This window comes from Chenopodium quinoa, unplaced genomic scaffold (genome assembly GCF_001683475.1).
Source record: "Chenopodium quinoa cultivar QQ74 unplaced genomic scaffold, ASM168347v1, whole genome shotgun sequence".
Taxonomy (NCBI): domain Eukaryota; kingdom Viridiplantae; phylum Streptophyta; class Magnoliopsida; order Caryophyllales; family Amaranthaceae; genus Chenopodium; species Chenopodium quinoa.
The window spans coordinates 7,551,773-7,563,375 of record NW_018743920.1 but is presented as its reverse complement, the minus strand read 5'-3'; the positions used below and the strand labels follow the sequence as shown (position 1 = coordinate 7,563,375).

Here is an 11,603-nt window from a genome sequence, read left to right as displayed (position 1 = left end):
GTCCTAGCAAAACAAAGTAGTATCAGATGTTCTTCAACTTAGTTCTCATTGCCAAAAGGAACAAAACAGCAGTTGATTACGGGGTAATATATATTTGCAGGAGCCTATATGCATGTTTGCCCTGGTTTAGTGCATTCAAACTAAAAACAAACAGTAGAGAGAAGAAAAGAATGAAAAACTTCTAATTAAAAAGACCCTCTGCTGTTTTTGTAAAAATAAAGATGTTACAACAATGGGCATTAGACTGTTAGCCCGTAAGATATACTATTCTTCAACACTTACAAGGATCCAATTGCAAAAGCTTTCTATTTGAGGCCAAGACAACTAATCCAAGACTAAGAAGTCTTGATATCATCACTAATTTATCTATTTTCGTACATCACAAGCTGCAACTGTGAAGGTTGTATAACTGATTCATGTCTGGCTGATTACGTAGTAGCATGGAGTTTTAACACTTTGTACTATTTAGCTTCCTACCAAGCACCTAACTGTTTCTGAATCTTGGAATTCTGTGACGATTTGCCACCTTTATCTTTGTAGGAATTTCTGGAGGTCAGGTGCTGCCTCCTATGTGCAGATGCTATGGCCCTACGCCTTTGCTTTCCGAGGCGCTTTGCTAGTTCAGGATCGCTTTCTTCATCACTTTTCTCCTGCAGAAAGTATATTGTATTAGAACAATGCATAATCCAAAGCATCAACATGGAAGTTAGCTGAGATTAACTTGGACTTGGCAAATTTAGAGGATGCACATTATACACCCAATGATATCTTTTCTGTTCAATTACAACAGTAAATAATGAACATATATCCAACTGATGGGTGTGGTTGCACAGTTTCACTGTGTTCATGGTACACCCGGGCATATAGTGGACATCCTACTATACAAGGGTCTCCACAAATTGGAAAAATCAAGCACCTCATATTCTTACCCAGTTTCCCAAGGTTCCCAAAGGACTAAAGGACCATCATTTTAGTCATATATGCCAGTATTTAGTGGTTCTTTTTCATCTTACAGAAATGGTATCACCAGTAAACACTTTTACCACTCTCTTAGAGGGATTAAGGAGGTGGCACTGGGCACGTGGGATATATTCTAATTCATCTAGTGTAGATAAATAGAGAGAGAAGAATTAAAAAAAATTAATTTCCAGAAGGCAGCCAGAGAGCATTCGCTTAGCAGTTTATACATAACTTAAACCATTCTCAAGATAGCCAAGCCTTCTTGAATGAGTTCTACAATAGAAACTTATAGCATAGACCCATAAGCATAAACATCACTTAAAAAAGTGGCAACACAAGTTTAAAACAAACTTCAATTATTCAGTCAATTGAGTGAGGTGAACTTCACAATTAAATTGCAGCTCGTTGTGCATAATGAGGTTAACTGCATTTGTGAAGTGATTGCCATTCTTCTTATTATAGCTTCACCTCATAGTGAAAACACAAAGATGACATAATTACAAACCTCATCACTTGCACTCTGCACCTCAGAACTCCTAGAAGCTATAGAAGAAATTTGTTCAGTGTCAACTGTATCACATTCCTCCTCTCTTGAGTCCTATCACAAAAAAGAGTCAAAGACATAAAAGCAAAATCATAGTCAGCAGATTGAAGATGCCATTCATCCAAAGAAGAGAGGGTAAATAAATAAAGACAGATTAAGAAAAATACAGATGGCAGAAAGTTTCAAAAGTGTATAGCAGATTAAAAAGCTGGTGAATCATGAGAGACATTTCAGGTGCAATAAAGTTTCCCAGACTCAATGACATATGAAGTACAGCGAAACAAAAAACATATCTATTTCATCTTTTTAAGGCAACTGTCATAAATTCCTATTCCAATACCATATACAATCTTCCACAATTAAACCCAAAAAAAAAAAAAAAAAAAAAAAAAAAAGAGAGAGATTCAAGAAAAGGTGACAAGATGAGCTGATTTGTGGGTTATAACCGCCAAAAGTCACAATTAAACAAACATTGTTTATGATTAGATAATTAGTACTTTTAGTAGTATGATAATATCAGCACGGAATAGATGGTTTAGAGCTTACCATGACCTAGATATTAAACCGCAACAGCCACAAACCATCTGCATGACCTGCAAAAGTGGTTCTGTGGCCGATGCAAGATATAAAGCCATGATTAGCTAAATGCTTCAGGAGCACTTCATCACAGCCTTATTGGGCCATAGGCACAACTCATACATGCATACACTTCTGCTCAATCAAAGATGTACATAATTAACCCTTTCATGGACAGTTTTCTATCAGATTTACTTCTGACAAAACACAAATCATTAAGTTGCCATATAGCACAAGAAAAATCCCTATCAAAGTAGAGACCAATGGATAAATGACATGCAGCAGTAGTAGCACCAGACCCTTAAGCTGGTGACTGATGATTAGTAGAGTAGACACAAACCGTACCTGCTTTTTTAAGCTCAATGATTCAAATTTCTTGATGTCTGCGTCATTTGGCTCATCATCTTCATCAACACCTGAATCATCATCTGTGTTTGCCTCATAACTAGAATCTGAGTCCTTAGAAGTCCCTTCAATAAACTGTGAGTGGAAAAAAAAAGAAAAAAGAATTTCAAAAAGCAATAGATACAGGTGACACAACAGTAAGTTTTCAAAAAAAACAGGTGACACAACAGTACAGCAAATGATAGCTTTCCATATTAATCAATCAAAGCCTTAGTCCCACAAGTGAAGCCGGCTACATGAACCAAAAATTATAGCTGTCCATTGAAAAAAAATACTTAAAAGAAAGAGATGCCCTAAACAAAGTCAAACAAGACAGCAACTCTAGTTTAGTATTCCACCAAAATGAGACCTAGCACTACAAAGTTTGCAACATAATCTAGAGATTTATTAGAAAAATAGAGAACTGTAGAGCAAATTCATAAATTTTTCTCTCCCCAACCCAAGCTCATAAACTTTTTTCCATTCCCCCGGTCCCCCCCCCCCCCCCTCTCTCTAATCCCCCAACCCAACCTCACTGACGGCCAGTTGTACATCCTCTCACATGCTGCAAACATTACCAATCATCACCATAATCCCTGTTTTTGGAACAAACACCGGTAGAATATCATAAAGAGGAGGCTTTTATTGGGACAAACTTCTCATTTCTTCAGGGACTGCTTCTTTTAGGACTAAGTTCTAGGATTCAGTAACTTTTGGGAGATATTTGATTGGTTCTGGATTGTTTTGGATATTGAAGAGATTTAAGAGTAGGGTTATGAGTTCTTAAAAAAACCATCTTGAAAAACCTATGATCTCCAATTACCTAACCTTCCTCTTCCTCTACTTGATTGATATGTATGGATACAAATAGGATGTTTTAGCAACAAATTGGATGTTTTAGCAGCAAGGCGATTTTTATGGGGCAACTTCTTAACATAAGTTAAAGAAAACTGCCACAAATATAGAGCCTCATCTTGTAACATGGAAAACAAAACTAACAAATTTCTTCTTTCTTACAATTTTGTAATCAGACCAAATCCACTTGCACAAAATTCATCAAAAGAACACAAACACAGAAGATGGAATACCTTTTCAAGGTTTTCCTGATCCTTTTTTGAAAATCCGCTAGCAGCAAGTTCCTTGTCTAAAGATCCAGAAATAGGTAATATAGAGGAGAAGCTTGGCCTGCTTTCATTCTCATCCATATTTACATCTTTACCATCAGCCTCATCCGACTGCAGTTCAAAAGTCACCTTAAATCTGTATAGAGAATTGTGCTGGATCAGAGAAAGTTCAGCATAACAAGTAAATTCTGGCATTATTTTTAAGGTCCCAGTTTCATAAATAATCGAGACTAAGTCAAAAGGAACTGCTAAAGACATCAAGCCATCACGGAAACAAATAATCTGATAAAAATTTTAAAAACTGGAGTTGATGGCAAAATAGAGTTTATACAGCCAAGAAACATGCAGCACATTCCAAAAAAAAATTGATACCAACTCAGAACAAGAAATACAGAACATCTTGATAAGAACTCAAAAATCAAAACTCTAGTCTTGCTTAAAGGCCTCCAAGCTCCAACTACCAAAAGAAAACTTCAGAAGTTCAAATCCCTTCACAGGATCCCGAACAGAGTACCTTCAACACTTGCAGCACTTTACATAAATACAACGCACAATGGAAAGTTCCAACTACCACATACCACAAGGTGTACAACCAACTATTATGAACACAAAAAAAAAAAAAAAATCGCACATTCAGCTAATGTATTGTATATATTGTACAGACTCCAGACTAAGACTTATACCTAATGCTACACAAAGAACATCTATTTGCATTTATCCTCCATGCATATAATCCACATGCCCATGACCAGCAGCCTTGATACATGCACTATGCCTACAACTTAAAATGGCATAGCACACTAATTTAGTCCAAGGAATAATTTCCTTTGTACTCTAGGGGCATGGAGAACAAATTTAAAACAAGTAACAAAAAAGTAAAGAGGAGGTCTGGCATAAAAAGATATCATTTCAACCATGCAACCTTGAAAAGCCATATTAACATATGAAGGCCAAAAATTTATTCCTAGGCAATTGAAAGATCCTCACTACCTTTTCCTGAAAAATTTGAAAATGCATTCAACATCACGGTCAAAATACCTGCAAGGCAAAGTGATAATTATTAATTTCTGTGGTTGTCAAGAGTATAAGCATAAGAGACATAAGCTCTATATCTTCACTTTGCACACATGTATTCTAATAGTGAAGACTTTAAGATTCTGGAAAGAAATACGCACATTTGTGCATTCCGATGAGATATAGATACCATCTGTGGGAAATCAATCATAGTAACCTTCTCATCATCATCAATCTACAAGTAAAAAGGACAATTTATTTACTGTCAGTGGAATTGGCAGTTGCAAGTCTTGCAACAAATGATAAGGTGTAAACAATTGCGTTATAAGCATGCAATCTTCATAATTTCATATAATATGTTGTAAAACTAGAAAACTGAACTGCAAACAGAGAAAACAGAAAGCTTGAATGGGTAGGCCCGGTAGGAAACCCAACAATTCCAACTCCCAAATACTCAACAGCAAAGATGGCAAGACTTAAAAATCTCTCAACAGTGATTTTTTGATTTTTTTTATTTATTTTTTATTTTTTTTGATTTTTTTTTTTTGACGGGAGGGATGGGGAGGGAAGAAACAAAGTTGAGTACCATGATATTGAATTCATTAAAGTCACAATGAATAAGTCCATGCTCAGCCAGCCGAACAATTAAACTTATCACAGTATCAAAAATTATATCTGGATTTTGCATTTCCTTCACCTGCACACTAGATTAAGAAGAGAATATGGTTAGTATACATCCTTGGCCACAAACATAAATATCAAAACTTTGAAGATAAGATCAAACAAGAAAGGGAAAAAGAACTGAAGGGCGAGTGGGAAAGTGAGCAAAGAAAGATAACAAAGCATAACAACAAGAACTGGTCACTTAAACAAAATTAGCAGTTTAGCACAGATATTGAGAACTATTAAAATTCCAAACTTCCAGTTCTAGAATGCAAATAATCAATATTCACAATTTTTAGCATGAACCAAGCATACAATTTGAAATGAAAAAGGTTGCCATATGAAAGCCATATTGAAAGGATCACCTATAATTCTAGTAGACCTCAATTCCTCATTACTGTTGTTTAGATTTCACCTCGAATACTACCTTTATTCCAAAATGATGATCCTCATTCTACTTTGACAACGGCAAATAAATCATAGTGTTATGATGGGAAACAAACAGAAATGGTAGGTTCCAGGTGAATTCATAACTAAAAAGGACAGTGGAGTGGAACATATTAGAATAAAAGATATTCATTATAGCTACCAAATAATTGTTACAGGCTTATCTAGCATTTTTGTTACGAGACATGTAGAGCAAAGGAGGAATCCTTACAGTGGATAGCCTTGTACAAGGGACATAATCACACAATGTCGGTTGCAATCCAAAGCCTTTGGTACAGGAAAGTCATGATCTTCCAATGCCTATCAAAGTAAGATAACATTAAGCTCGAAACAATGAACCATCAAAACATAGTCAATGAGAGGCAAACAAGTAGAAATGTGGAACCTTCATAAAAGAAAACTCCTTCAGTGCCGCAAGTCGAGACAAGTACAGCCAGTTAGAACAACTCCTGTTTTGCAAATAGTCACGCTTAGACTTCACGGCCCTAAAAGAAACTCTACCCAATCTGTGTAGCTTCATGGCCATAATTGTACCATCTTCATTGGAAACTTCAAAAATATCTTGAACCCACAAAAAAACACAAATTTGCTCAATTTTTATCACATATTAACAAAACAAAACATAGGGCACTATACATAGTATATCAACAGGCATTACCAGATTCCTTTCCAACTCCTATCTGACGGCCAACTGCACTGAAGACACCGCGATTGACCAAAGTTTTGATGGCAAGGAAATCATACCCAAGATATGTTAACCTAAAACCATCATCTAAACAATATACCCACAAATTATATTGAAGAATACAAAAGATTACACTACATGAAAATATTTTAATGAGCAAATAAAAGAGTTGGTGACTAACATTTAGAAGCATCATGATGCAGCAGCTTATGCTTAAGCAAATTCTTCAACACTTTATAAGTACCACCATGTCTATAAAAATTCCCAAACAAAAACAAATAAAATCAACCATTAAAATTGAGAACTACCAATGAATTAAATTCACAAATTACAAATCACCCATCAAAATTGAGAATTGAAACAATCATTACTTGAGTGAAGCAATACGAGCAATGAGCTCGGAAGGGACAATTTCGTGCTGCAACAAAAACCCATATTTAAAAAAATAATAATTAAATTTGGAAGTGATTTTGACAATTAAAAGAAAGAAAGGTGATTCATTACATTACGCATGCCCATCTCAACGGCAGTGAGAACCCGGAAATCATCTTTAGAGAGGTATTTTAGAGCATTAACATCCAACTTCATCTTTGTTCTACTCAAAAATTCTGCTCAAAAAATACTGCAACAAATCGAGAAGAAATAACAGTAAAGCTGAATTAAATTAACAGTAAAACCCTAGATCGATAAATGATTAAAAGTAAAACCATCTTACCTTAGAAGCTCGCTTCAATGGAGTAGTCAGAGTACGTTTCAATGGAGGAGAGAAGAGAAGAGAAGAGGGGGCTTAGGAAAGATGATTTCTTTTTTCCTTTTGTTTTTAATAGGTTAGAATTTAGATTAAACTGAAATACTGAATAGTGTGAATAGTACAATAAGACCCAGCCCACTATATGTAATTAGGCCCAAATTGCTAAATCATAGCCCATCTCCTTGAAAATTTAACAATATATCTATTATCAATCAATCAATAATCATTAATCAATCATCAATCAATAACTTAATATTCATCAATCAATAACTTAATATTAAAACAGACACTAGGAGTAACGATTCCAACAAATACTCACAAGACTATAATTTTTATTAGGTATCTCAAACATTATTAGTCAAAATAAGTTAAATGAATAGTTTAAAAAATGCAAATGGAGCAAGTAATAAAATATGAAGAGAGTAAATAGTTACAGTGGCGGATCCAGAAAAAATATTTAACGGGATCAAATTACATTTGGTTATTTCTAATGGGGTCATTTGATATAAAAAAAACAAGTAATTTTATTGAAAAAAAAAATTATGAGGAAAAAATCTCTTTTTATGCTCAAGTGGGGTCAAGGGACCCCGCTTGCATCCGCCATTGAATAGTTGGTTAAAATTGAGATATGTTATTCAGACTTAGAAATCAATCCCTCCGATTTTTTAAAAGTGTCCTACTTTTCATAAACGGCCGTTTTTTTTAAAGTGTCCTATTACCAAAAGTGGAAACTCAACTCACATTATATATTATTTCTCTTTTTTCCTTTTAACCCCACTATCAACTTATAATATTTTTTCTCTCTCACATTATTGGTCCCCATTCATATTTCTCATTCTTAATTTTGTAAATTTTTTTTTCAACCATACCCACTTATATACTCCCTCTGTCCCTTATTTACATGCCTATTCTCCATTTTACACGAAAATTAAGGAACTTAAAAGCCATGATTGGGAAGTACAAATATGCATGTAGGGTTAGAGAGAGATATAGAGAAAGAAAAGGTAGTTGGTAATTATTGAAGAGATGAAGATAGAAAGTGTTAGAAAATAATGTCAAAAGTATAAAAAAAATATAAAATAATGACAACTCATAAAAAAGAGGGAATATAGTCAAAAAATACATTGTTTAAATAGAAATAAGCAAGTAATTTTGAAATTCCAAAAAGAAAAATAGACATGTAAATAAGAAAAGGAGTTAGTACTATTTTATTCTTTTATCTAAAATTATGTGTCCAAGGATACGAACCATTTAAAAAAAAGCGAAGGGAGTATCTCTCTACACTAAATAATTTTTTTTTAAAAAAAAGGTGAAAGTAGTCCAAATAAATCACTTTAGTACCCTTACATCAAGAACATTCTGCTAACGTAAGCCATGACACATCCAAAAGAAAATCCTAGACTCCACGTCTCTACTAGAACTATCAACCCAGGAATCTCCACAATTTTCCTTCACTCTCCAAAACCCTTTATAAATACCCTTCAAACCCACTTTATTAAAAACACAACTCCCTTTCTTTTACTCCACAAAAAAAAAAAAAAAAAAATGGCAACAAATAATGTAGTACAATTGTTGGATTTTTGGGCAAGTCCATTTGGGATGAGAGTGAGGATAGCATTAGCTGAAAAAGGAGTGGAATATGAATATAGTGAACAAGATTTGAAGAATAAGAGTGAATTACTACTTAAGATGAACCCGGTTCATAAAAAGATACCGGTTCTTGTTCATAATAATAAACCGGTTTGTGAGTCTCTTATAATTGTTGAATACATTGATGAAGTTTGGTCTGATAAAGCTACTTTGTTGCCTTCTGATCCTTATCATAGGGCTCAAGCTCGTTTTTGGGCTGATTTTGTTGAGAAGAAGGTAACTCTTAAGAATTTTAACTTTTTCTTTCCTTTTAAATTTCATGATTTATTTTTATTAGCCCGTCTCTTGTCAAGCGGTCTGATCGGAGACTATTAATGTGTTTAAAATCAATAATTGAAGGATTTCGATTAAAAGTAGTTATGGTAATTTATAAGTGAGTATTTAATTTGATTAGTCCTTGTTAGTCTTTATTAATTGGAATGGAAAAAACAAGTTAAGTTGGATCAAGATGTATGTCCAACATTGTCATTCCTTTGATCAAACGACTAACATTTGTGAGACTCGTACAGATATACGATACTGGGAGGAGAGTTTGGAGCACTAAAGGCGAAGATCAAGAGGCGGCGAAGAAGGAATTCATTGAGCATTTGAAGGTGTTGGAGCAAGAGTTAGGGAGCAAACCTTACTTTGGAGGAGATGAATTTGGGTTTGTTGATGTTGTTTTCATCCCATTCTATAGTTGGTTTCACGCCTATGAAACATTGGCCAACTTCAAGATTCAAGAATCTTGCCCAAAGATCATTGAATGGGCTAAGAGGTGCATGCAAAGGGAAAGTGTGGCTAAAGCTCTTCCTGACCAAATCAAGGTTTATGAGTTTATTTTGGAGTTAAAGAAGAGGTTGGGCATTTAGAGAAGTTGCTTTTTTTATGCTACATTGTATGGCTTGGTGACTGTATTAATGTAAGCCGTATATTAGAGAAGTTGGGTTTTTATCCTATATTATTGTATGGTTTAGAGAAACTTAAAGCGTATATTATCGTATGAATAATAATGTTACTCGACTGTTTCTAGTCTAGTGTCTCTTGTTAGACAATCTAATCAATATATTTGGTCAGTGTTAAATACTATAGTATATTACTAGTCATTATATTTATTACTTATTTTAATTTATATGATGAGCTAGTTTCTTTATTACTAGTGTATGTTTTTATATTATTGTATTCACTAAAAAATATGGAGTAAAATATTCCGTATAATACAATTTGACTCTTTGTAACTATTCTCGCTATACTTACCCACGTGATTTTATACTTTTCTCCACTTTTCTTAATTTTTGTGAAATATTAAAGACGGACACTTAATTATGGGATGAAGGAGTATAAAATTGCGTCGAACTTTTTGAAAGAAAGTGTTATTTCGATGCCAAGCTACTAGGTTACTATAAGAGGGGGGTGAATTGTAGTTGTACGGAATTAGTGAACTTTTTGCGGAATTTAAATATAAGTGAAGTAGGGACACACTATGTAGGCTTATAGAATTATTTCAATATGTAAAACTCAATTACAAAGAAGATAAATCTGCCCATACCCAAGTTCCTCTAGGAACTCAAGTATCCCAAACTACGATCCCTCAATCGCAGTTTCTCTAACTCATTGTGATTCGACTCTGAATCACTTACAATGAGATCTATTCACTCTAATCTCACTATTACAACTCTCACAAACCCAATCCCAAATTACAAAGTAACTACAAGGATACTCTAGTACACTTAGAAAGATAAGCTAGATAGGAACTCAGTTTTTCAAAGTAAGTATGCTAAACTCTTATGCTCTTAAAAAGCTTACAACGACCTCTGAATTAATTGTGAAAAACCAATCAGTTTTTAAGAGCCGGATTAATTCAGAGGTCGTTGTAAGCTTTTTAAGAGCATAAGAGTTTAGCATACTTACTTTGAAAAACTGAGTTCCTATCTTGCTTATCTTTCTAAGTGTACTAGAGTATCCTTGTAATTGGGATTGGGTTTGTGAGAGTTGTAATAGTGAGATTAGAGTGAATAGATCACATTGTAAGTGATTCAGAGTCGAATCACAGTGAGTTAGAGAAACTGCGATTGAGGGATCGTAGTTTGGGATACTTGAGTTCCTAGAGGAACTTGGGTCTGGGCAGATTTATCTTCTTTGTAATTGAGTTTTACATATTGAAATAATTCTATAAGCCTACATAGTGTGTCCCTACTTCACTTATATTTAAATTCCGCAAAAAGTTCACTAATTCCGTACAACTACAATTCACCCCCCTCTTGTAGTAACCTAGTAGCTTGGCATCGAAATAACAGAAAGGGTTCCTAGGTAGGAGTGAGCAAATCAGGTACACGATCAAAATTTTAGGACCCGGACCCGGAATTGGTTGGGACCGGGTCCTAAAATCCGGAATTGGAATTGGTTCAATCAGGTCCTAAAATTTAGAACTAAGAATTGGAACCACCGGGTTCCGGTTCGGTTTCGGGTACCCACTTATGTATTTAATTGTTAAAATAGTTTAAATTATAATACTTATTTTAGTCTATTTTCATTTTTAGCATTTAACACTTGTATTTATATATATATTAAGCTATTTTATTTATGTTAGGTATTAATAGTTTTTTTTTATTATTAACTGATACATTTAACATAATTTTATTTTTAAAAATTTATTTAGTGTAATATATGTTGGGAAACTGGGTACTCAATCGGTTCCGAGTCCAAAAAATCGAGAATTGGAATTAAAATATTACTCGAAATTGAACTACGGCAACTACCGAATCTAATTCCGATTCCGGACCCACCGATTCCGATTTTAATTCCGGATATCCAGAATTTTAGCTC

At 34.2% G+C, this 11,603-nt stretch overlaps 2 protein-coding genes across 2 annotated transcripts; one reads left to right on the top strand and one right to left on the bottom strand.

The window, feature by feature from the left end:
- Window positions 1–156: 156 nt before the first annotated feature.
- Window positions 157–7,286, bottom strand: LOC110688326 (serine/threonine-protein kinase rio2-like). Its single transcript, XM_021865064.1, has 14 exons — window positions 7,113–7,286; window positions 6,902–7,019; window positions 6,769–6,815; window positions 6,579–6,649; window positions 6,371–6,484; window positions 6,098–6,273; window positions 5,924–6,012; window positions 5,189–5,306; window positions 4,764–4,837; window positions 4,579–4,626; window positions 3,553–3,724; window positions 2,426–2,560; window positions 1,466–1,558; window positions 157–650 (listed from the first exon to the last, which is right to left on the bottom strand). Exons 2-14 carry the CDS (start codon window positions 6,983–6,985, stop codon window positions 474–476), a joined length of 1,398 nt encoding a protein of 465 aa, XP_021720756.1. The 5' UTR covers window positions 6,986–7,019; window positions 7,113–7,286; the 3' UTR covers window positions 157–473.
- A 1,348-nt stretch (window positions 7,287–8,634) lies between these two features.
- Window positions 8,635–9,871, top strand: LOC110688324 (probable glutathione S-transferase). Its single transcript, XM_021865062.1, has 2 exons — window positions 8,635–9,014; window positions 9,308–9,871. Exons 1-2 carry the CDS (start codon window positions 8,694–8,696, stop codon window positions 9,647–9,649), a joined length of 663 nt encoding a protein of 220 aa, XP_021720754.1. The 5' UTR covers window positions 8,635–8,693; the 3' UTR covers window positions 9,650–9,871.
- Window positions 9,872–11,603: the final 1,732 nt, after the last annotated feature.